Source organism: Indicator indicator, chromosome 26 (assembly GCF_027791375.1).
Source record: "Indicator indicator isolate 239-I01 chromosome 26, UM_Iind_1.1, whole genome shotgun sequence".
Taxonomy (NCBI): Eukaryota; Metazoa; Chordata; class Aves; order Piciformes; family Indicatoridae; genus Indicator; species Indicator indicator.
In genome coordinates, this window is record NC_072035.1 from 11,053,135 (window position 1) to 11,078,797 (window position 25,663).

General features: G+C 49.8%; 1 protein-coding gene across 1 annotated transcript in view; it reads left to right on the forward strand.

Annotated features, from left to right (window-relative positions):
• The first annotated feature begins 435 nt into the window (after nucleotides 1-435).
• The window catches only part of GRK3 (G protein-coupled receptor kinase 3), a 92,244-nt gene continuing 67,016 nt past the window's right edge, over nucleotides 436-25,663 (forward strand). The window contains exon 1 of the mRNA XM_054392657.1: nucleotides 436-548. Coding sequence (XP_054248632.1) covers nucleotides 436-548 — 113 coding nt within the window. The remainder of the gene's footprint in view (nucleotides 549-25,663) is intronic.

The following is a 25,663-nucleotide window of genomic DNA, read 5'->3' on the forward strand; positions in this document are numbered from 1 at the left end:
CGGAGCCGCCATGGGCCCGGCGGGGGCGGGCGGGCGCTGAGGGGGCCGCGGCCCGGCCCGGCGGAGGCGGCGCACGGCCGCGGCTGGCTGTGTGGTGTCCCCGGGGAGAGCGGGGCGGCGGGGGGGGGCTTCGCGGCGGCCGCGGACTGAGGGCGCAGAGGGCCGGCGGCGAGCCCCGGGCGCGGAGGGCGGGGAGGCGGCCGCTGTGTTCCCCCCCCCGCTCTCTCTCTCTCTCTCTCTCTCTCTCACACACACACACACACACACACACGCAGACGCGCACCCGGGAGGCGGCTCGGTGGCACCGGCGGAGGGGGGGGAACTGCCGCCGCCTGCCCGCCCGCTTCGCCTGCCCGCCCGCCGCCAACCCCCCGCCTCGGGGGCGGCTGCCCCCGGTGGAGCCTCCATCTGCAGCCCGGCGGCGGGAGCGGGAACATGGCGGACCTGGAGGCGGTGCTGGCCGATGTCAGCTACCTGATGGCGATGGAGAAGAGCAAGAGCACTCCGGCGGCCAGGGCCAGCAAGAAGATCACCCTGCCCGAGCCCAGGTACCGCCCGCCCCGGCCCGCCGAGCCCCTGCCCCCTCCCGACCCCGGCCCGGCGGCCTCCCCCTGCTTCCCCTCCCTCCCCCCTCTAGTGCCGGCACCTCGGGGCTGCACATAACGGTCCGGTGGCGGCCGGTCCTGCCGCCCTGCCCGGCCACCCCGAGGCCTCCGGGCCGGCCCCGGAGCTGCGGCCGGGGGCAGCCGTGGGGTCGGGTCGGCTGCGTTCAGCTGAAATAACTTCTGCGGGGTGAAGAGGTGAAGAAGCCGGCTGCTGCCGGGGGTGAAAAACACCCCCACGGCTCGGGGCGGTTTGCTTGACCCTAAACTTGATGCTCTAGGGTGAGAAATTCTTCAAGTGGTGAGCGAAATAAAATGGTAAAAGCAGATAAGAACGATAAAACCAGCCTGAAGCGTTCTCACTGGTTTATTCTGCAGAGCTGGGGTTTGGGTTGGTGGTTTTTTTTTTTTCTTTTTTTTTTTTTTTTTTTTGGTGATGCTTCAGGAGGTTTGACAGCAGGGAGATGTGAGGAGGGAGGACAGACTTGGAGAGAGGGTTTTTTCCCCCCCCCCTCCGAACAAGGAGCTCATGGAGCAGAAGTGATGTTCTGCCATGAACCGGTGCAGGTCTTGTGGCCAGTTCCATCACCGTTGGCTTCCGTGGGGCTGGCTGGGTGAGCAGACAGGTGCCGTGAGATAGCTGAGGTTTGGTGGTGAAAGCAGCTTCTGAGTGAACAGTCCCTGGTTATGCATGCGTTATAAAATCACCTGAGCACGGCTTATTTATTGCTGAAATTGAAGCTTTTGCCCCTCTGGCACGGCCCCGTGTGTATCTGTTTAAAAGGCAGCTTTAGCCAGCAAGCAAAACATCGCAACAGGAGCAAAAAAAAAAAAAAAAATCCAACCCAAAATGTACTGCAAGATGTGTAGGCAGTTTACAAGCCTACGGGTGGCCTAGCCTCGCTGTCTGCTGTCACTGAGAGGGTTGAAGCCCTCTGCTCACTTCTTCACCCCTTTCTCTGCCTTGGTGCTTGAATTCTGGGTTGCTGCAGAGCAAGGGCACAAAGGTGCCCAGGCCACCTTAACCCCCAGGCAGTGAGATCTCAGGTGAAGAAATTGGGCAGTTGGTTTGAAGGTCTGGTTGAGGATGGTTTGCTGGGCAGAGGAAGGTGCTTGTTTTTCTCCTGGTATATATAAATATTGGGAAAAATAGTAGCAGTAAAATGTACTGTTATCCCAAGGTACTGGTGTGCTTGACTGGGTGTACTGGTGGCTTTACATTTATCATGGTTTTGACCCTGTCTCTTGCTGCTCTTAGCGTCAGTGATGTGCCCTGCTGCTCTGTATTTGCAGCAGGGTCATGACCCCTCCAAGAAGGTCAGAGATGGGGACACGAAGAGTGTGTAGGGGTGAGTCTCTGCAATGCCATGAGTGATACCAGCCCCACTGATTCTTGTGGTGAGGCTTGAAGGCAGCTCCCCGGACCCACATCCCCTTGTGCAAAGTGTGTGGCAAGCCTCTCAGCGCAGCACGAGGCCTGAAGAACCTGCAGTGTGCTGCTCTGCTTCTCCAGGATTGGTTTGGTTGGTGTTTGGGAGTTTTCCTCTGGGCTCAGGGAGATGGTTCACCTGCATTTGGCTCTGCGGGGTGGGAAATTAGAGGTCTTTTGTGACTGAAACAATCCTGTAATGCAGTGTTTCTTTGAATGCTTGGACTCAATGATCTGAAAGGTCTTTTCCAACCAAAACGATTCTGTGAAATGGCAGCCAGAGTGCAAGAGGAAGTTTGGCAGAGCAGGAGGAAAGGTGAAGGGTTAGGTGACTGAAACGCCTTGCCCCTAGAGCTGCATGTGGAAGAACCTGTTTGCAGATTACATGAAATATTAAAGGAAAAGGATTGTTTGCCATCCCTCCCCTGCTCCCCCCCTCCCCCCCACCCCTGGGCTGCCATGCTCTGAAGAAGGTGAGAAGCCATAAGGAAGGGAGAGGTTGGCAGCTGTGAGCGGTGCAGTGGAACAGGGGGCGTGTAAGACAGCTCAGCAGATGAATGAGAGGAAGCGTGGACGTAAAGGAGAACAGAGACTTACCTAAGCCTGGGACCACAAACGGCTGGAGGTTGCCTGAAATGACTGAACTTCTCAGCTGCTAACAGAAACCAGGGATTTCCTCATACAGTAGGAAATCGACCGTTATTCTGGTGTCAGATGTCTGCACGCTGCCTTCTGGGTTGGGTTTTTGGTTTTGATCCCTCTCATTAAAGCAGACAACGGTGTGTTGGGTACACTGAGAAATGCTCTGGAGCGCTGGGCAGTGTGATTCATTGAAAATTATATAAATCAAGCTGCTTAAATGCAGGTTGATATAGTAACAGTAAAAAAAAAAAAAAATTAAAAAAGAAATACAGCACAGAAAGTCCTCTCTTAGGAGTTTGAAATCAAAGTATTCTTCCAAGTGATGTGTTTTTATTTCTCTGTGTGTGTGTGTGTGAGAGAGAGAGAGAGCAGCTCCTGGGAGGAGCGCTGAGCTTCCTAATGCTTGGCTGTGAGCAGCCATGGTGCTCCAGCTCCTGGCTGTCACCAGGATGGATAGCAGGAAGGTCACTGGAATATCACATCCACGCCTGGAAAGAAATGTCCCTGCTTTACTGTAGTGCTCTACTCCCAGGAATACCTTTGGTCTTGCTTTATCTCCAGCAGGCAACCGCTGCCCAGCTGTGGCCTCTGTGCTGCTGAGGTTATCTCCTCATGCAAGAGACAAAGGTGTTCACCACCCCCCCACCTCCTCCCATTAGGATTTGTCTCCTCTGGAGCCTGGTACACCTGTCGGCAGTGTTTTATCTGTGTGAGATAAGACACGAAATGAAGGCAGGGAGTTTGCTGTAATGCAAATTTTGAGGGGGCTTCCTGTTTACGAGGAAATAGCTGCAGCTCAGGCAGAGTGAATTCCAAGGCTGCAGGCCAAGGCTTAGCAGCACATAAACTCTTGAGGGTGAAGAGTTTATTGGCCGTGGGGCTGATTATTGCTGAGAGTTTACATGAAGCATCCTCAAGACTGCTTTTGTACCCAAATTGTTAAATATCACACTTTGGGAAGAAAGAGGGCAGAAAACACCAGTGAGCTGAGTGCCTGAGGAAGAGGCTTAGTGTGGTGGTGTTTTTCTTGAGACAGCAAAACAAACCAAACCTTTTTCCATCCTCTGTCAACTGCTTTTCCTTCCCTTCTGTGTTTCCTCCTTTTCGTTCCTAAGAGCCTTGCCAAGAAGTGGGAAAGCTGAGATACCTTCTGGTTTTACATGGTTTCTAAAAAGCCCCTCTTTGGGGGTAGGTTTTGCATGGGTGGACTTGAGGGGCTGTCAGAAGCAGAATGTCCTGCAAAAACAGGACCTAAAATGGGAGGGAAAGCATGTTTGAAATACAAGCAAATGGGAAACCTTAGTCTTGTTCTGCTGAATTGCCATCATATAGAATCATAGAATAGCAGGGGTGGGAAGGGACCTCTGAAGATCATCAAGTCCAGCCTTCCTGCTAAGGTGGGTTCACCTAGGGCAGGTCACACAGGAACACATCCACATGGGTCTTGAAAGTCTCCAGAGAAGGAATCTCCATGACCTCTCTGGGCAGCCTGCTCTAGGGCTCCAGCACCTTCACAGCAAAGAAGTTTCTCCTTGTGCACAGATGGAGCCTCCTGGGTTCCACTTTGTGCCCTTTGCCTTATCACAGGACACCACTGAAAAGAGCCTGGTCCCTGTCTTCCTGACACCCACCCTTCAGATATTTAAACTTTAATAAGATCCCCTCTCAGTCTTCTCTTTTCCAGGCTAGACAGCCCCAGATCTCTCAGCCTTTCCTCATCAGACATGTTCCAGTCCTTTAATATGTTTTAAGTTTGGGGGAACAGGAGTAGATTAACTGCACCTTTAGGTTTTTTTTAGGTTTTTCAACAGACTTTTGAAGTCTTTATTTTCCATGCAAATTTAGATTTCCCTTGTTTTGGTCAAAGGGAGTGGAAGAACACTCTATCCCAACAGCTTCTTCTATTTTGAGTAAAGGATTTGCATCATGTGAAGTTGAGAGAACCAGTCCAGGAGATCAGGTAACTGGAATGGAGGCGGGTGCAGAGCCTGCTGTCCTCACGCTGCCTGCAGCCCTCCTCGCCAGGAAAGTCAGCCTGAAAGGTTCTTTACTGTAAACATCACGTAAGCTTAGAGTGCTTTTGGTGTACAAATACCAAGGGCATGGTAACAAAGCAGTGTGCATCTGTCCAGGCTTCCCTCCTGCTTCTGCTGCTGCAGTTGTAGATGTTTCTCATCTCGTTTTTCCTTTCCTGCTTATTTCAGTAATCATGTCTCCATTTAATTCTGATTTTTCTCCCGAACTTTTTTTTGTTTTTGTTTCATTAGTCTGCTGCCTTCTGAATCCTGCCCTTTTGGGGAGATACAAGGTGGTGTTGGTGTTTTTTTTTTTTTTTCAGTTGCTTGTTTCTTAAAAATCCCCCATGCTTTTCACATGAGGTTTTTCCTCACTTGTCATCCATCCTTGACCTCTGAAGCCTAACAGACTGATATCCCAGCTGCTCCTTGCTGGGGCAGTTTGTGATGAGAGGCTGTGATGTGCTCTTTGCTTCCTTGCCCAGCAGCTGAGTGAGGTTCACTGAATGCACACAGGTTGCTTTTCCTTTCCCAGTTCCATCCTGAGCTATTTGAGATTTGCTTTTTCCCTGTTGCAATGCCGAACGCTGGCAAAACCCAAGCGATGTCTCCCGCCTGGTGTTAAGCACCGTTAGCCTCTATTGCTTCTGCTGTTCTCCAGGCATCACTACACTCCTCTGAATTTAAGTCATTGCTTTGATGTGTCCTTCAGCATGCTCTTGTACCTCTTGAACCTTCTTTAACATCTCTGAAGTTGCTTAAGATCCTCTGTTTCTCTGCCTGTCAGTCTCGGCCACTCCAAGGGTATTTTCTCTGCCGCCTTCTTGCGCTCATTCATTTCCAGTGCTGTCTCTGAGAACATTTTCCTGACAATTGGTTGTGTCATTTCCATCTTTGTTGCTGTTACACTCACCCTCACCCCTTTGCATCTTATCTAGGTGCTTCTTTGTTGCTTCAAGCATGCTGTTCAGTTTGGGGCTTCTGCAGGTAGCACTGAACTTGCTCCGTGCCACGGCGTTGGAAGCTGCTGCAGATGGCTGCTGCTGCAGCTTGTGGCCTTCCCTGCATTGAGGCACTGCCTGCTCTGGCCCATCAGGTCTGCAAAGCTCCTCCCTGGCTCCCTCATTAAAAGGTCTTTTGTGGTGAAGCTGATGAAGTTTGACTGTGATTAATGTGCCAGGGCTTGCTGTGTTGGTGCAGAGTTTGTCGTGTTTACTGAGGGAGTTGCCTGTCTGTCTCCCTCTGTCCATTTGCATTCTCTTGTCTCTGATGGCAGACGTGGGACCTGGAGGCTTTTTTTGGGGTCTAGCAGGGTCACATCAGTGGTGTTAGAGCCAACCTCCCCTTCTTTATCTGCAGGTTGTTTATAGAGAAGGGGGAGGTCTAGCTTGGATAGTAGGGAAAATTTCTTCACTGAAGGGATTGTCAAAGCCTGGAAGAGGCTGCCCAGGGTACTGGGGGGGTCCCTATAGAATAATTAAGGTTGGAAAGGAGCTCGAAGATCATCAAGTCCGACCTTCTAGCCAACACCTCCATGACCAGCAGACAGTGTCCCAAAGTACCACATCTACTTGTTTTTTGAACACCTCCAGGGATGGTGACTCCACCTGGGCAACCTGTTCCAATGCCTGACCACTCTTGCAGCAAAGAAGTTTTGGAAAGAAGTTTTTCCTAATCTCCAACCTAAACCTCCCCTGGTGCAGCTTGATGCCATTTCCTCTTGTCCTGTCATTAATTACTTGGCAGAAGAGGCCAACACCAGCCTCTCTGCGACCTTCTTGTGGGCAGCTGTGGAGAGGCTCTCAAGGCCTCTCAAGAGTCCCCATGCCTGGTGGGGTTTCAGAGCTGTGTAGATGTGGTGCTGGGGCCCACGGTTGAGTGGTGCCCTGGCAATGCTGGGTTAATGGTTGGATTTGATGATCTTAAAGATCTCTTCCAACCAACCCCATTCTATGATTCTGTGACTATAGTGAGTCCAGGAAGCCTTGTGCTACGTTGTGCTTCTTCCTCACTCTCTGGTTGTAAATGGGTAGAAGTGCTTCTGAAGAAGTGCTGTGTCCTTCTGCTTTCAGCAACAGCAAACAACAACAACAACAACAAAAAAAGCAGGCCCAGATTTTGCAAAGGCTTGTGCAGAGAAACAGTGCCAATGAATGCAAAATGAAACAGGAGATGATAGGGAGGATTAAGGATCTAATGGTTAATTCAGATGAATTTATGTCATAGTAACTTCAGCTCTGGGAGGTGGTGGTGCTTCATTGAAGCTTGTCCCATCTGCTTGTAGCAGTAATGACTCTAAATTGTTTTAGCAGAACTCCTTAAGCTTGGCTGTCTAGAATTGCAAAACAGTTCAGGTTTTTCATTTGACATTTACAGTTGTTTTTTTTTTTTTTTTGTGCTGAGCAAGATTGTTTCTTGGCATTTTTTACATCATTTCCAGGACTTACTAAAATTTGAATTAAAAAATTTGAATGAAGAAGTTAAAAAAAACAGCCTGCAGGATATGGAAAGTGTTCAAAGTGGATTACTCTGCCCTGGTGAGGCCATTTTTGGAGTACTGAGTCCAGTTTTGGGCTCCCCAGTTCAAGAGGGACAGAGACTTGCTGGAGAGGGCACAGCACAGGGCTCCAAAGATGCTGAGGGGACTGGAACATCTCTGTGAGGAGGAGAGACTGAGAGCATTGGGGCTTTTTAGTCTGGAGAAGAGCAGCATGAGGGGGATCTCATCAATGCTGATCAATACTTCAAAACTGGGTGTCAGGAGGATAGCAGGAGGGTTTTGTCAGTGGTGCCCAGTGACAGGACAAGGGCTAAGAGGCACAAGCTGGAACATAAGAAGCTCCATCTAAAGATGAGGAGGAACTTCTTGAATTTAAGGGTGAGGGAGCCCTGGAGCAGGCTGCTCAGAGAGGAGGTGGAGTCTCCATCTCTGGAGACATTCCAAACCCACCCAGATGTGTTCCTGTGTGACCTTCTCTAGGTGCCCCTGCCTTGGCAGTGGGTTTGGAGTGGTTGATCTTCAGAGGTGCCTTCCAGTCCCTACCATGCTGTGATTCTGCAAAATGGTTTAATGACCATGTAATTTGTGAGACTGCAGAAGGAAAAAGGACTCTTAAGTCAAGTGGTTTTATGAACTGATTCATTATTTTGCAGCTCTGCTCTATCTGGCTTGAGTGTTTAAGCTAAGACAAGGGAAGTGAAGCTTGATGAGAGCCAGAGGTGGCTCAGTATGTGGTGTACACCAGGCAGGTGTTCTGAGGACTAGGGTGAACCTGGAGGGGGATGTATTGGAGGCAAGCAGCATGGATTTGTGCTCTTCAAGGTCAGGGTGTCCTTGTTCAGTAGAGCATCTCATAGCTCACTGGACACTTTCTTGGAGCAGGCAGTAAACTATTGGAAGAGATGGGTTCCATGCTCTTGTGCTTCCTAAAGCTTTGCCATCTAGGAAGTGCAGCTTGTATTGCTGAGGCAGAATCCTAGAATGGTTTGGGTTGGAAGGGACCTTAAAGATCATCTTCTTGCAACCCTCCTGCCGTGGGCAGGGATATCTTCCGCTAGAGCAGATTGCTCAAGGCCTCATCCAACCTAGCTTTCAACACTTTCAGGTTTGGAGCCTCCACAATGTCTCTGTGTAGCCTGTTCCAGTCCTTCACCACCCTCATGGTGAAGAATTTCTTCTCAATGTCCAATCTAAATACAGCTTCTTCCAGTTTGAAGCCATCACCCCTTGTCCTGTCACTGCAAGCCCTTGTCAAAAGTCTCTCCCTAGATCTCCTGTAGCCCCCTTCAGCCTTCTCCAGGTTGAACAACCCCAACTCTCCCAGCCTGGCCTCACAGCAGAGGGCTTCCAGCCCTCCCATCATTGCTGTGGCCTCCTCTGGCCCAGCTCCAACAGGTCCCTGTCACTTCTGTGTTGAGAACTCCAGAGCTGGCCCCAGCACTGCAGGTGGGGTCTCAGCAGAGCATGACAGAGAGGCAGAATTCCCTCCCTGCCCCTGCTGCCCACGCTGCTGGGGATCAGCCCAGGACTGGCTGGCTCTGGGCTGGCAGCACATGGTGCTGGCTCACGTCCAGCTTTTCATCTTTGAGTCCTTCTCCTCAGGACTTCTCTCTTTGATGATGAAGGTCTTCTAATTTCAGTGGGAAAGCAGAGCATCTGCCTGTTTTTCATGTTCTTAAACATACCTGTGAGAGTGCTTTTGAGACACTGGAGCATGCCCCACAGGTGACAGCTCTGGTCTGCTCTTCAGTGGGGTATCAGAGAGCAGTGTGAGCCCAGCATGTTTGTGGGGTATCAGAGAGCAGTGTGAGCCCAGCATGTTTGTGGGGTATCAGAGAGCAGTGTGAGCCCAGCATGTTTGTGGGGTATCAGAGAGCAGTGTGAGCCCAGCATGTTTGTGGGGTATCAGAGAGCAGTGAGAGCCCAGCATGTTTGTGGGGTATCAGAGAGCAGTGTGAGCCCAGCATGTTTGTGGGGTTATCAGAGAGCAGTGTGAGCCCAGCATGTTTGTGGGGTATCAGAGAGCAGTGTGAGCCCAGCATGTTTGTGGGGTATCAGAGAGCAGTGTGAGCCCAGCATGTTTGTGGGGTATCAGAGAGCAGTGTGAGAGCCCAGCATGTTTGTGGGGTATCAGAGAGCAGTGTGAGCCCAGCATGTTTGTGGGGTATCAGAGAGCAGTGTGAGCCCAGCATGTTTGTGGGGTATCAGAGAGCAGTGTGAGCCCAGCATGTTTGTGGGGTATCAGAGAGCAATGTCAGCCCAGCATGCTTGTCTCCTGTCCTAGACTATCCCTGTGTTTTTTATTTCCTTAATTAAATTATTGACCAGCATGATGAAGAAAGCCATTGCTCGTTTAGCTCAGTGCAGTTCCTAGGGATGTGTGTTCCAAAGGTTAGTTTACCTGCTCAGGAAGGATGAAGTCTGGAGCATCTCTGGGCACAGCACAGAGAGATCTGGCCTTCAGGGAGATGTTCCAATTAGTTCTCCTGTGGGGATGCTGTGAGGCTGAAGCTTATGTTTTGAAACCTAGACCTTCCCTTGGGCATCATTACCTTAATTAAGCAAGGTGGCTGTGGGTGATCTGGGAGGAGATCAGCGTGTGCAGGATTCTGTTCCTGTGCTGCAACCAGCAGGGTGTTAATGGGGAAAGCTTCCAGGGTGGGATGTTGCATTCTGGCTGTGATGCATCTGTGTGGAGCCAGGAGTTGGTGCTTGTCGTGGATGGGCTTTGGGTCCTGCTGGGACCAGCCTGGAGCAATGCCCAGGGCTGGGTGCATCGACTAGAGGAAGTTCAGCCAAGCTGTGGCATGGAGAGCACACTCCTTGCTTCTGTGGGAGGTAGATAAAGGCAGATTTATCTTTTTGGTACAGTTAATAAACTTTGTAACTCCTCTCAGAGGCTCTGCAGAGCCTGCACCTTCCCAGGTTAACAGTTGGACTTGATGGTCTCAGAGGTTTTGTCCAGCCTTGATTTTATTGGGGGTCTTTTCCAAACCTTGATGGTCTCAGGGGTCTTTTCCATACCTTGATGGTCTTGGGGGTCTTTTCCAAACCTTAATGATCTCGGGGGTCTTTTCCATACCTTGATGGTCTTGGGGGTCTTTTCCAAACCTTGATGGTCTTGGGGGTCTTTTCCATACCTTGATGATCTCGGGGGTCTTTTCCATACCTTGATGGTCTCAGGGGTCTTTTCCATACCTTGATGGTCTTGGGGGTCTTTTCCAAACCTTGATGATCTTGGGGGTCTTTTTCATACCTTGATGGTCTTGGGGGTCTTTTCCAAACCTTGATGGTCTCAGGGGTCTTTTCCATACCTTGATGGTCTTGGGGGTCTTTTCCAAACCTTGATGGTCTTGGGGGTCTTTTCCATACCTTGATGATCTCGGGGGTCTTTTCCATACCTTAATGATCTTGGGGGTCTTTTCCGTGCCTTGATGGTCCTGGGGTTCTTTTCCAAACCTTGATGATCTCAGGGGTCTTTTCCATGCCTTGATGGTCCTGGGGGACTTTTCCATACCTTGATGATCTTGGGGGTCTTTTCCATACCTTGATGATCTCAGGGGTCTTTTCCATACCTTGATGATCTCGGGGGTCTCTTCCAAATCTTGATGATCTCAGGGGTCTTTCCCAAACCTTGATGATCTCAGGGGTCTTTCCCAAACCTTGATGATCTCAGGGGTCTTTTCCATACCTTGATGATCTCGGGGGTCTCTTCCAAACCTTGATGATCTCAGGGGTCTTTCCCAAACCTTGATGATCTTGGTGGTCTTTTCCAAACCTTGATGATCTCGGGGGTCTTTTCCATACCTTGATGATCTCAGAGGTCTCTTCCAAACCTTGATGATCTCGGGGGTCTCTTCCAAACCTTGATGATCTCGGGGGTCTTTTCCATACCTTGATGATCTCAGAGGTCTCTTCCAAACCTTGATGATCTCGGGGGTCTTTTCCATACCTTGATGATCTCAGAGGTCTCTTCCAAACCTTGATGATCTTGGGGGTCTTTTCCATACCTTGATGATCTCGGGGGTCTTTTCCAAGCCTTGATGATCTCGGGGGTCTTTTCCAAGCCTTGATGATCTCAGGGGTCTTTCCCAAACCTTGATGATCTCAGGGTTCTTTTCCAAGCCTTGATGATCTCGGGGGTCTTTCCCAAACCTTGATGATCTCGGGAGTCTTTTCCAACCTTGATGATTCTATGTGGAATGTGTTGAGCCAACCACTGGCACTGTAACATCAGGAAAGGAATGTATGCAGCTCTCAGTTTAAGTTCTGGTGAAATCATGTGGAATGACCTGGTTTAATCTTTTTCTCAATAACAGCTTTTTTTGGGGGGGGGTGGTGGTGGAGTGGAGTAATTAGTAACATTAGAAAAAAAGCCTTTCAGGAGCTGTCAGGTCCAGGTGCATAACCCAGATAACATCCTTTAATTGAACTAAATTGATGGGAAAGCAGCAGTTTCTGGCTGTAGAAAATCCAGCTGTTTCCCACAGGAGCAGCTTCTCCCCATGCCTTCCTGGTTTCTCCCAGAAAATCATTCCACTCCAGCATAAACACTGATATAAACACTCCTTGCATAAATAAATCAAGGTTTCTGAGAGTGTCAGGAGAAACCCCTTCCACAGAGGAACCCCCCCCCAGACCCCTTCCAGCATGCCAGGAATGTGTCCTGGTCAGCATGTGTCAAGTCCTGTTGAGAAAGGAAGTGGGGAAAGGGCAGATTGCTCTGGAGCTGGGCAAGGCAAAGCCTTCATTACCCCAGCCTGGCTGCTGTGGTGTGGTGGGGACAAGCACCACCTGCATGCTCACCTGCCACGCTCCTGCAGCCTTGGGGTCTCTGCAGGGCTGCATGGTGCAGGAGCTCCACATGGAGCTGAGGATGGATGGGTGCTTGTCACCCACTTTGGGTCTCTGCAGGGCTGCATGGTGCAGGAGCTCCACATGGAGCTGAGGATGGATGGGTGCTTGTCACCCACTTTGGGTCTCTGCAGGGCTGCATGGTGCAGGAGCTCCACATGGAGCTGAGGATGGATGGGTGCTTGTCACCCAGCTTTGGGTCTCTGCAGGGCTGCATGGTGCAGGAGCTCCACATGGAGCTGAGGATGGATGGGTGCTTGTCACCCAGCTTTGGGTCTCTGCAGGGCTGCATGGTGCAGGAGCTCCACAGGGAGCTGAGGATGGATGGGTGCTTGTCACCCAGCTTTGGGTCTCTGCAGGGCTGCATGGTACAGGAGCTCCACAGGGAGCTGAGGATGGATGGGTGCTTGTCACCCACTTTGGGTCTCTGCAGGGCTGCATGGTGCAGGAGCTCCACATGGAGCTGAGGATGGATGGGTGCTTGTCACCCACTTTGGGTCTCTGCAGGGCTGCATGGTGCAGGAGCTCCACAGGGAGCTGAGGATGGATGGGTGCTTGTCACCCAGCTTTGGGTCTCTGCAGGGCTGCATGGTGCAGGAGCTCCACAGGGAGCTGAGGATGGATGGGTGCTTGTCACCCAGCTTTGGGTCTCTGCAGGGCTGCATGGTGCAGGAGCTCCACATGGAGCTGAGGATGGATGGGTGCTGTCTCCTGGTCTATAAAGACAGCCAGGGTAGTGCCTCCAAAGATTTTTTTGGGGGAAGCTTCCCCAGCATTTCTTCCTCAGCCTTCTCATAATTTTCTGGTTTTCTTAAGTCTCTAGCCTGGCTTCACCATGTTTTCCTTACCACATTATTATTCACTATTTCATAGGATCATAGAATAGTTTGGGTTGGGAGGGACCTTCAAGATCATCTAGTTCCAACCCCCCCCTTCCATGGGCAGGGACACCTCCCCACTAGCCCAGGTTGCTCAAGGCCTCATCCAACCTGGCCTTGAACATCTCCAGGGATAGGACCTCAATTACTTCCCTGGGCAGCCTGTTCCAGTGTGTCCCCACCCTCACTGTAAAGCTTTTCTTCCTAATCTCCAGTCTAAATCTCCCCTTTTCCAGATCAAATCTGTTGCCCCTCATCATGTCACTGCAGGCCCTTGTACAAAGTCCCTTCTCAGCTCCCCTTGTAGCCCCACTTCAGGTACTGAAAGGTCACCAGAAGGTTTCCCTAGAGCCTTCTCTGGACTGCACAACCCCAACTCTCCCAGCCTGGAGGCTTCACCAAATCTTCCTTATCACATTTTTCCTCACTGGTGGAAGTGATTCTGTGTGTCTGTGCATCAGTCCTCTGGGTTTTTTATTCTTTATTACCTTTTTTAACCCCAGATTTTCCCGGTCTCCTTGCCAAATTGCTGTAATGATGATGGTTATTTTGTTCACATCTCCCTTCTGGGACCTTAAAATAACTGCCAGGTTAAAATGCCCATTGAGAAGCAGCAAATCAATGAAGGCAATTTTACACCTCTGCTTTTGTTTTGCTTCAGAGGAATTGCTGCTGCTGTGTTTGGGATGCTGGGCTCCAGAGGGATGCTTGGCCTCATCAAAGGGGATCAGTTCCTCAGGGAGAGGGAAAATACAGGGGGATTTCTGTAGTTCAAGCTGCTTGGAAAGAGTTCTGGGAAGATCTGATTCTGAAGCCAGGTATTTCTTCACAGTTTTCATTCTTGATGAATCTTGTTTTGCTGAACCTTCTGAAGGGGAAAAAGAAGCTGTGGTTGTAAAGGCCTGGGGCTGGTGAGCCTGGAGAAGAGCAGCCCCAGAGGGGATCTGATCAGTGCTCAGCATGAGCTAAAGGACCTGTGGGGGGCAAGAGGATGGGGCCAGACTCTTGTCAGTGCAATGGGCACAAACTGGAACCCAGGAGGTTCCATCTAAACAGGAGGTGAAATTTATTTGCTGTGAGGGTGCTGGAGCCCTGGAGCAGGCTGCCCAGAGAGGTTGTGGAGTCTCCTTCTCTGCAGAGCTTCCAAACCCAGCTGGCCATTGTGATCCTGGGCAAGCTGCTGTGGGTGCCCCTGCTTGAGCAGGGTGGGGTTGGACTGGATGATCTCTGGAGGCTGAGATTCTGTGGAATTGAAGTGAGTACCTGGCAACACAGTGCAGTCCTTTGCCTTGTGACCAGGGGCACAGCAGCACCTGTGCCAAGCTCAGCCAGGGAGATCTACCAGGTAGTGAGACTGTGAAGAAATTTTGGGAGAATTTTACTGCAGGTGAAGCAAGGGTCCTGATCCCTGGCACTCCATTGCTGATGCAGAGGGGTGTGTGCAGCACAGCTGTGGGTGCTGCTCAGGCTGACCTCTTGCTTTAGCAGTGGGGTTGGACTGGCTGGTCCCCAGAGGTCCCTTCCAACCCTCACCGTGCTGGCATTCTGGGATCCTATCAATGGCCCTGTGCCATTCTGCTGGTATTTGAATTGTGCTTGTTGACCCTGTCATGCTCTCAGTTCAGAGACCTCTGGGGCAGGATTTTTGTGGTCCAATTTTAGCAGCTTTCTGATGGATTTGGCCTAGTGCAAACAGAGATTGAAGCTTCTGTGAAATTGCATCCTGAGACTCTAGATGAATAACTAAATGGCAGGCGTGTTTCAGGCAGCCTCAGCTGTAGCTCATCTGATGCTTAGGATTCCATCTTCCTTTGAGAGAAGGTCCTAAAGGTTGTACAGCTACAGAAAAAATTGAAGAGAATTGGCTCTTCTTCACTAATTGTGTTTGGTTTTTTTTTTTTGGATAAAGAATAATTCCAATTGACAAATTAATTGCAGGAGGAGCGAGGAGGTTTGGATTTTGCTGCCGCTTCTCTCCCTTCCAGTTTTTCAGCAGCAGCACTCTGGTGGGGAAGAAGGGGCAGGCCCTTGCTTGACATTCCTGTCTTAATTCTTCCTGAAAAATTCATGTCCTCAGAAGCTCTTGTAGTCAGGTTTCAGCAGCCACGATGCAGATGATCCTCCAGGAACGTGAGGACAGTGCGTGTTTCGAAGTAGCTACAAAGCTGTTGCTTGTTGGCTGCCTCGGTGTCGACTTTCAACCCATCGATACAGTTTGCAGAAGCCAAGCTGCTGCTCCTCCTGGAGGAGATGCACACCAGAGGGGGGTGGTGGGAGGGTGTTGCTGGGCTTTAATCCTTCTGTCACGCAGGGGGTTCTTGGGTGGAGTGTGCTGTTGTTAATCAGCCTTGGCAATGCTAAGAGCGTTAGTTCAGTGCGGTGATGGGGACTTGGCAGTGGGCTCAGCATGAGCTTGGACAGGGTGCAAAGGCAGATAGAGAGATAGAAATGGGTGAGAAGGGGTAGGATATGGCAGAAGCCTGATCTTGTCCTGGGTGACAGAATTGGTTTGGTTGGAAGAGTCCTTTCAGATCATCAAACCTTAACCCAGCAATGCCAGGCCACCGCTAAGCCACTCAGCACCACCACATCTCCAGGGATTTGAAAGCCCTCCAGGGATGGGGATTCCACCACTGCCCTGGACAGCCTGGGCCAGGCCTTGAAAACTCTTAAGGGGAAGAAATTGTTCCTCATGTCCAACCTAAACGTCCCGTGGAGCAACCTGAAGCCATTTTATCTTGTCCTATCTCTTGTTCTCTGGGAGAAGAGACTGACCCCCACCTGGCTCCAGCCTCCTTTCAGGGAGTTTTAGAGACCCAGAAACTCTCCCCTCAGCCTCCTCTTCTCCAGGCTGACCAACTCCAGGTCCCTCAGCTGATCTTCACCAGCCCTGTTCTCCAGACCCTTCACCAGTTCATTGCCCTCTGGATCCACTCCAGCACCTCAATGTCCTTCTTGGACTGAGAGGCCCAAAACTGAACCCAGGATTTGAGGAGTGGTCTCACCAGTGCCCAGTGCAGGGGGATGATCCCTGCCCTGGTCCTGCTGGCCACACTCTTGCTGATTTGAGCAACCACTTAATGCACCACTTCTATTTTTCTTTGCATGACGTAGTCAGTTGGATGTTGTGTTGCTGTCTTGTAATACTATAGGATGCTCAAAAATCACAGAATAAGAGGAATATTTTTTTCCATATTAATTTACTATTGTCCAAAAAATGTGTTTTCCCAGGCTTCTAATGATTTGTTTCCTCTTGAATGCCAGAATTTTACAAGTCTTAGAGAGAGGTATCAGATGAGATGGTGTCCTGGTCCTTTGTGGCTGTAGGTTCTGGGTGGTTCCTTTGCCCCACAAATTATCTGAAAAGAAGCTGCAAGGTGTGAAATGTCTTCTACAGCATCTGGGAACAAAATCATTTGAAGAAGTTTTAACTTCTCTTGACCTCTGAACTGGGCACAAGGCTGAGAGAAAACAAAATGAAATGGATTGAGTGCTTTGTGAGGTGTTCACCATTTTTTTAGCTCTGATACAAGAGGGAAGCTAATTCTTTTTTATTGCTTCCATCAAGTGCCTGCCCTTTGCTTTCACCCCTGAAGTGGAGTGCTGAGCTGCCCTGGGGCTGTGCTCCAGTGACTCACTGCAGTTTACAGTTTCATTCAGGGGGAGCTGGGTGTTCATTTGGAGAGGTGCTCCATGCCAGTCATCAACAGATTACAAGGCAATAATAGCACCATTAGTAATCACTCACAGATTTGCTCTCTATCGTGAGGTGTTTCTTTCCTTCTCCCTGTTGTCTCCTGCTCTGTGACTTGCTTTCTTTCATAGAATTGTTTGGCTTGAAAAAGCTCTCTGAGATTATCCAGTCCAGATATCAAGCCAACACCACCATGGCCATCAAACCATGTCCCAAAGTGCCATGGCCACAGGTTTCTTGAGCACCTTCAGGGATAGTGAGGAAGAAGTGAGGAAGAAGTTCTTCCCCATGAGAGTGGTGAGAGCCTGGAATGGGTTGTCCAAGGAGATGGTTGAGGCCCCATCCCTGGAGGTGTTTGCAGCCAGGCTGGATGAGGCTCTGGCCAGCCTGATGTAGTGTGAGGTGTCCCTGCCCATGGCAGGGGGGTTGGAACTGGCTGAGCCTTGTGGTCCCTTCCAACCCTGGTGACTCCACCACCTCCCTGGGCAGCCTGTTCCAATGCCTGACCACTCTTACAGCAAAGAAATTTTTCCTCATCTCCAACCTGACCCTCCCCTGGCACAGTTTCAGGCCATATCCTCCCTTTCTATCACCTGATACTAGGGAGAAGAGACCAATCCCCACCTCACTCCAACCTTCTTCCAGGGAGTTGTAGGGAGCAATGAGATCTCCCCTCAGCCTCCTTTTCTCCAGGCTGAGCAACCCCAGTTTCCTCAGCTGCTCCTCCCCAGACCTGTTCTCCAGTCCCTTCTTTTTTCTTTCTGTTTATCTTGTTAGGTGAATCTGTTGGTGAGTGTAACTTGAGCCCACCCTTGATGCAGATCTGATTCTTTACAGCCCAACACCGATTTTTCAAGCTGTGGGGTGCACCTCTACAACAGATAATAGCTCACAAAGCTGCACTCTGATCCACTGGTCAGAAGGAATCAGGTGCTTTTAAGGTAAATGATTACAAACTCCTTTAAGATACAGTGGTAAGAAGGCTTCTTGATCCAGTTCCAGTCATAAGAGTATGTTTATCATGCATCCCATCACATCTTTCCTTCCCCTTCTCATTTCTAGGTTTAAGATGCTTTCAAAAGAGCTCCTGCATCATTCAGTGCCACCAAAATCCACACAGCTTGGAAATGAAGAGCAGAACTTTTAGGGAATGTCAAAATGAATGCTCTTTATTTTAGTCTCCTCCGTAACTCCTGCTTTCTGTGTAGTTCCATGTCTGCTGTGGCCGTCCTTCTGGCTGCCTGATGGATTGTTCCTCAGGCTCTGGTGGCCATCTGATGGCTGTGTGGTTGCAGATGCAGACACCTAGCAGAAGTTTACAGGCTTAGCTGTGGAGTCACAGAACATCACTGATGTGTTATGGCTGGGGAAGAGCAGGAGTTGCTGTTTCTGTCAGCACTGGGGTTGGCCAGGGAGGTTCTCCCCTGACTCTGCTTGGCCCTGGAATACTGTGTCCAGTTTTGGGCTCCCCAGTTCAAGAGAGGCAGGGATTTGATGGAGAGAGTGCAAAGGAGAGCTGAGAGGGTGATGAAGGGACTGGAGCATCTCTGCTATGAAGAAAGACTGAGAGACCTGGGGCTGCTTTGTCAGGAGAAGAGAAGGCTGAGAGGGAATCTTGTTCATGTCTATAAATATCTGAGGGGTGGCTATCAAGATGAAGGTGACAGTCTCTTTGGTGGTACCTAGTGACAGAACAAGGGGCAGTGGGCACAAACTGGAACCCAGAAGGTTCCACCTCAACATAGGGAGTAACTTCTTTACTGTGAGGGTGCTGGAGCCCTGGAGCAGGCTTCCCAAAGAGGCTGTGGAATCTTCTTCTCTGGAGAGCTTCCAAACCCATGTGGATGTTGTGATCCTGGGCAAGCTGCTGTGGGTGACCCTGCTTGAGCAGGGGGGTTGGACTGGATGATCTCCAGAGGTCCCTTCCAATCCTCACCATGCTGGGATTCTATAATTCCCCTGCAACAAGGGACAGATCCTGGCTTTGGAGTGAGCTCCTTCCCTAGGGAACCTTCTGGTTTGCTGCTTATGGTGCAGCTCTGCTGAGAGGAAGGCTTGTGGATGAGCAGTGCTCTTGCCATGCACACCCCTTACTGTGTTAAAAAGAACATAAGGTGTTTGCTTCTTAGTTTTCCAGAAGATGTGTTTCCAAGCAGGCATTTTCCACCTGTCCTGACCTTGGCACTGTGACTGTCTGCATCCTGTCAGCCTGCCTGCCACCATGTGAGCTCCTAGACAGTGACAGATTTTAATTACAGAATGCATTTTAACCTTGAAGGCTGCTTTGCAGTGGATTCCTTTGCTCAAGTCTGAGGGACCAGGATGCTGGCTGTAGGAACCAGAGCTTCAAGATGCAGCTTAAAGCTCCTCTGAGCAGGTTCTTCACTTCATGCTTGGAATAAAGTCCTCTCCTGGGGAGGTGGAGGAGCTGACCAGGTTAGGGTGACCTGTGCTGTTCACCAAGTCCATAGTTTGATGAAGATACAGATAGTCATCTTTCTGCTTGCTTTTGGCCAGGCAGCATGTTCTGAGCTGCTTCAGGGGCTTGGTGTTTCTGTTCTGCTCTTTCTCCTGTGGGGCTGCAAGAGGTAAGCCTGCTCAGCACCCACAACTGTGCTGCAGCACCCTGCTGCCCACACCCCTCTGCATCAGCAATGGGTGGTGCCATTGCAGTGCCAGGGATCAGGACCCTTGCTTTACCTGCAGTAGAACTCTCCCAGAACTTCTTCACAGTGTCACCACCTGGTAGATCTCCCTGGCTGAGCTTGGCACAGGTGCTGCTGTGCCCCTGGTCACAAGGCAAAGGACTGCACTGTGTTGCCAGGTACTCACTTCAATTCCACAGGATCCCATCATGGAAGAGACCTCTGGAGATCATCCAGTCCAATGCCCCTGCTAAACCAGGGGCACCCACAGCAGCTTGCCCAGGATCACAATGGCTAGGGGGGTTTGGAAGCTCTCCAGAGAAGGAGACTCCACAAGCTCTCTGGGCAGCCTGCTCCAGGGCTCCAGCACACTCACCCCAAAGAAATTTCTCCTTCTGTTTAGATGGAACCTCCTGGGTTCCAGTTTGTGCCCATTGCCCCTTGTCCTACCTCTAGGCACCACTGACAAGAGTTTGTCCCCATCCTCTAGCCCACCAGAGGTCCTTTAGCTCTTGCTGAACATTGATCAGATCCCCTCTTGGGGTTGCTCTTCTCCAGGTTCAACAACCCCAGGTCTCTCATCCTTTCCTCCTCACAGAGATGCTCCAGTCCCAGTTAAACCAGTGCAAAGGTGTCCAGACAGAGTCCAAACTGCATTCCTCAAAGTATTTTAAGCCTGACTTTTTTCCCCCCCCAAAATATTTTTATTACTTACTTGACTTGTGTGTGGACAGCAAGCAGCATTTCTGGTGTTTTGTTGCTTGCTATTTTCCTCCTGTCAGAAACAAGAAATAGATGGCTAAAAGGTTCAGCTGCCAGGACAGTTGGGTGTGTTTTTGTTTCTGAAGTCTCCCAGGGGTTCGTTTTTAGGCAGCTTTTGCTTCTGCTTGTTTGGAGCATTGCTGTTCAGGTAAGCTCCACGCTGTGAACCGAGATGAACTTGTACCAAGAGTCCACTTCTGGCCTCGCCACGTTGTCTGTGCTGGGAGCACCTCTGCCTGTGGTTGGCTGTGCAGTAGTTTTGCTGTGAAATGCAGCTTTGCAGCCCAGATTGTACAAATCCAGGCTGGGTGAGGAGTGGCTTGAGAGCAGTCTTGAGGAGAAGGACTTGGGGGTATTGGTTGATGAAAAACTCCCCATCAGCTGAGAGTGGATGGTGGCAGCCCAGAAGGCAGCTGTGTGCTGGGCTCAGCAGAAGCAGTGTGAGCAGCAGGACAAAGGAGGTGATTCTGCTTCTCTGCTCTGGTGAGACCCCACTTGGAGCACTGCATCCAGTTCTGGGGCCTCCAACACAAGGAGGACACAAAACTTTTGGAGTGGGTCCAGATGAAGCCACAAAGACGATCAGAGTGCTGGAGAACCTCCGCTGTGGGGACAGGCTGAGAGAGCTGGGGCTGTTCAGCCTGGAGAAGAAAAGACTCTGGGGAGACCTAGAGCAGCTTTCCAGTACCTGAAGGGGGTTACAGGAGAGCTGGGGAGGGACTTTTGACAAGGGCTGCGAGTGACAGGATGAGAAGCAATGGCTTTGAGCTGGAATAGAAGAGATTTAGACTGGAGATTAGGAAGAAATTCTTTTCAGTGAGGGTGGTGAGACTCTGGAACAGGTTGCCTAGGGAGTTAGTTGAGGCTCCCCTCCCTGGAGGTGTTCCAGACCAGGCTGGATGATGCCTTGAACAACCTGTTCTAGTGGGAGGTGTCCCTGCCCGTGGCAGGGGGTTGGAACTAGATGGTCTTCAGGGTTTCTTCCAACCTAAACCAGTCTGTGATTGTTTACATGTGGGGAAACAAATGATTCAGTAGAGAGGGAACCTTCCTGTCTGTGGGATGTGCTCAGCTCCATTTCAAATGTTTCCATCCTTCTGAAGGGTAAAGGGACTCTGCATTGTTTGTTCTGAGCTCAGTGGGGTTTCTACCTTTCAATTCCACGTGAGAAGCAGGAGTTGATTCTTCTGGGTAGTCCTAATCCATTCCTTTATTCCTCTTCATTCCACTGGCTAAGGAGCAATGCTTCGGAAGGGGTGAAAGGCTGTTGTTCAGAAGCTGGAATGCAGGCTGGACTCCCCCTAGCCTGTGATCATTTGACAGCTCTGCTCAGATTGAAAGGTTTTGTTCCTTTGCCATGCTGCCCATCAGAGCAGAAGTGCCTCCATGTGAGGGAGCAGAGCTTTGTCCCTTACACAATGGCAGTGTTTTCCTGGACACTTCAGTCACACGTTAAATTTTTTCATTATCTTCTCCCCTTGTCTAGACTGAGATCTGTTTATGTAATTTCTCACCAGGCACTTGTTTGAGCAGCAGAAAGCTTTTCTTGATGTCATTATTGTGATTAAAAAGGCTTATTCTGTTACTAATGGTCTGGTGGGTGGTGGGAACGGGACGTTGCCCATGAGAGCTCCGAGGGCAAGTGCTGTGAAGGGCGCTCCTGATGGGCTTGGGTCAAGCTTGGAGGCTGAGAAGAGGAAAGTTTGTGGTCTTTGCTGATGGACACCATGCTTGGTTTTTAAGTGGTCCTTCTGTCAGCATGGAGAGGCAAGGGGAAGGTCTGGTTGGGAAAGGAGTGATGTGGAAAGTTGCCAAGGATGTGGTTGAGGCCCCATCCCTGGAGACATTCAAGATCAGACTCGACATATCCCTGGGCTTGTTGGAGGTGTCCCTGCTCACTGCCAGGGGGGGTTGGACAAGATGACCTTTGAGGGTCCCTTCCAACCCAAGGCAATGTGTGAATCTTGAATCTGTGCAGGAAGGAGCCCATGGGTGGGCAGAGCTGCAAGGCTCTTTTAACCCCTTCTGGGCTGGAAGCTGCCTTTGGCCACCCCCTGGTCCTGCCCATGGCTGTCTGCTCTGCTCCCTGGGAAGCTTTATGACTTCTGCTGCCCAGTCACACCAGTACATGATGGTGTCAGTGCAACTGGAGGTATTCTGCCATTGATGTACTGACATTTTATGGATTTTAGACAAGAATCAAGTTTTACCATCACCATTTAAAGCCTCTTAAGCTAAATTTTACCTGACCACCTTGCTTTTCCTGGGTGCAGAGTGTGATCATAGAATGGTTTGGGTTGGCAGGGACCTCCAAAGGTCATCTAGTCCTACTGCCCTGCAGTCAGAAGGGACATCCTCCCCTAGAACAGGTTGCCCAGAGCCCTGTTGGGGCCTCAAATACCTCCCTGGCCAACCTGTTCCAGTGTTGCACCGCCCTCATGGTAAAGAACTTGTTCCTAACATCCAACCTAAACTTATTATTCTCTAACTTCAAACCATTGCCCCTTGTCCTATCCCTATAAGCCTTTGTAAACAGTCCCTCTTCAGTTTTCTTGTAGCCCAGGTACTTCAGGTACTGCAAGGCCACTGTAAGGTCTCCCTGGAGGCTTCTCTTCTCCAGGCTGAACAACCCCAGCTCCCTCAGCCTGTCCTCATAGCAGAGGTGTTCCAGCCCCCTAATCATTTTTGTGGCCCTCCTCTGGACCTTCTGGGCTGCAAGTGCACATTGCTGGCTCATGTCCATCTTCTCATCCAGCAGCATTCTGTAGGGCTGCTCTCTATCTGATCATCCCCCAGCCTGGATTGATATCTAGGGTTGCCCTGACCTAGGTGCAACCTCTCTTTACTGCTTCCTCTTCATCTGAAATTGGTGTTTAGTTTGGATTGCTAAACCACCCAGAGAGCAGACCTAATCTATAAAGAACAAATGAAGACTGGCAAGTTCAGCACTGAGTAATTCAGAATCTCAAACCTGATTAACAAGGTTTGGCTCCCCTTGTTTAACGTGGTGTGATGGTTGACCTCTGGAGTTCTTGCTCTGGATCATCATAGGTTTGTGTTCCACATGGGGCTTCGAGATGTACATCAAAACTCTTCAGAGAATTGTTTTCTGATTGGGGCTGAGGGCTTTTGTGTTAATTTCTTGGCTGTTGTTACAGACTTTATTCTGGTCAAGTCATTCAGGCTGCATGCCTCAGGTCCTCGTTTGAGGAGCAGCGCAAATTCTTTCCTCTCCCAAAGGCAAGGGAAGAGATGTTTGTTAATATTTGTGAGGGTTGTCAGAAGCTCTGGTGATGGATCCTGGGAGAGGATAGTCTCAGCCCTTTGCAGGACTGTCTGGGGGGGTCTGCAGTGTTTTTGGGCAGGGCTTTGCTGCTCACACTGACTCAGAATCACACAAATAAATGTTAACGAAGAGGCTTTAGATTAAAAATGGGTGAGAAATAACCACAGAAACTGAGTTTTTCTTCTGGTCAGGCATTGGAACAGGATGTCCAGGAAGTCATTGTCCCTGAAGGTGTTCAAGAAATGTGTGGCCATGGCACTTGGGGACATGGTTTAATGGCCATGGTGGTGTTGGGTTGATGGTTGGACTGGATGATTTCAGAAGTCTTTTCCAACCCAAACAATTCTCTGATTCTCCAGAAGATGTTCCTATCTCCTCATGAGAACTGTCCTGTTCAGTTTTGTTCTTGACATGAAGTATTTCAGAGTCTGCTTTTTACAAGGATTAGGTGCTCAGTCTTAGTCCTGCCAAAAAAGTGAGTGGTGTTTAGGTCCTGAGTGCTTTGTGCAGAGTATTTGTGGTTATTTTGATAAAGATAAAAAAATGCCTAGGGGAAAAAAAAAAAAAAAAAAAAAAAAAAAAAAAAAAAAAACCCAAAAAAAAAAAAACCAAAAAAACAAATTTAAACTTGGAAACAGAAACTGTCTGGTGGAATTTTGCCTTAATCCTGTGACAATGCAGTTGTTTTACCCTGGACTGCTGGGCTCCACTGAATTGGAGATTTATGGACTTGTATTGTTGCCCATATGAAAATTTTATGGGCATAATATTGAAGTGATGATTGAGCTTACTTGTCAAATAAAGGAAATCTGAGTTAATGGGCTTTAAATAAGTGATTGTGAGATTATAAATTAGGCAGAGTAGATGTTAAGTGCATGGCAGCCAAATGAGGGATCTAATGGAGCTTATGTTGGCTCATTTCCTCAGTCATAGGTGGTGGTGGCAGCCTTAACAGCCCTGATGTAGCTTTGATTGACTTGTACATTGATTTTACACAGAGCAAGCTAAATCCTCATTCAAGAATAATAAAAAAAAATCCTCATTCAAGAAAAAAAAAAAGGCAATGACCAGAATGTCCCCTGGGAAGTGCTGTGACTATATCAGGGTCAGTTCAGGGCTCCTCCACCTGATTCTCCCCTCCTTGTACTCCTGCCTGCACCCTCTGGTTTTGAGGAAGGACACCTAGCCTTTGGTGCTCCAGCTCCATCTGGCAGCCCAATTCTGCCCACAAAATCTAACACAAAATCTTCTATTGATCTCCAGCTGGGATCAAACCCCAACTGGGCAATCCCAGGGAAGGCCTGGGAGCTCACCCTTAAACTGGTGTGCTCCTGCTTTTGTGTAGGGGATGCTGCACAATCACTGATGGCTTCTTCTTCCAGTTAATGCTCAACTGTGCCCTTTTCAAACCTTATTTGAGAAGTTGAGGTTCTTCAGAGGAGTTCTAGCAGCATCATGCTGTGCAGTGAAGGCTATTGAGATGTTAAGCTTGAAGAGCTGTGCCTCTGCTATGCTGAGTACTGGTGTTCTGCACTGGATCCTGTTGATATTTACAGGGGGGAGCAGTGATTTTTCTTGTGTACCTCAAACTCCAAGAGCCCTTTAAAAAGAAAAAGTCCTTAAAAGTCAGAGTATTGAGACTGCAAGGCTAAATACAGGCTGGCAAGGTGGTGTCTGGGAAGGGATCCCTGCAGGTGTTAAAAAATGAGTAGATGTGGCACTTTCAGAACGTGGTCTGCTGGTCATGGAGGTGTTGGGTAGAAGGTTGGACTTGCTGATCTTAATGGCCTTTTCCAACCTTAATGACTCTGTGATTTGTAGGTGGAGGTTAGAGAGGGACTTTTTCCAAAGGCATGTACTCATAGGATGAGGGGTGATGGCTTCAAACTGGAAGAAGCTGGGTTTAGGTTGGACATTAGGAGGAAATTCTTCCCCATGAGGGCACTGAAACAGGTTGCCTAGAGAGTTGTGGAGGCTCCAAGCCTGGAGATGTTCAAGGTCAGGTTAGATGGGGCCTCGAGCAACCTGGTCTAGTGGGAGATGTCCCCTGCCCATGGCAGGGGGATTGGAACTAGGTGATCTTGAAGGTGCTTTCCAACCCAAACCATTCTAGGATTCCATGACTGAACTTTGATTTGCAGAGCTGAATTCTGAATTCAAGAGCCTCTCTTTGTTTATGACCTGACTCTGGGCCAGGTGACCTTAGTGGTCCTTAGATGGAGCATCAAGCTGTGAGGTGAGGCAGGAGGTGGGCAGTGGCATCTCATTTGGCATGAGTTTTACACTGATGTTTCATTTTAATGCTCCTTTTCTTTAAAGCATGCTCAAGGTCTGGTTAAAAATCATCACTTTGAAG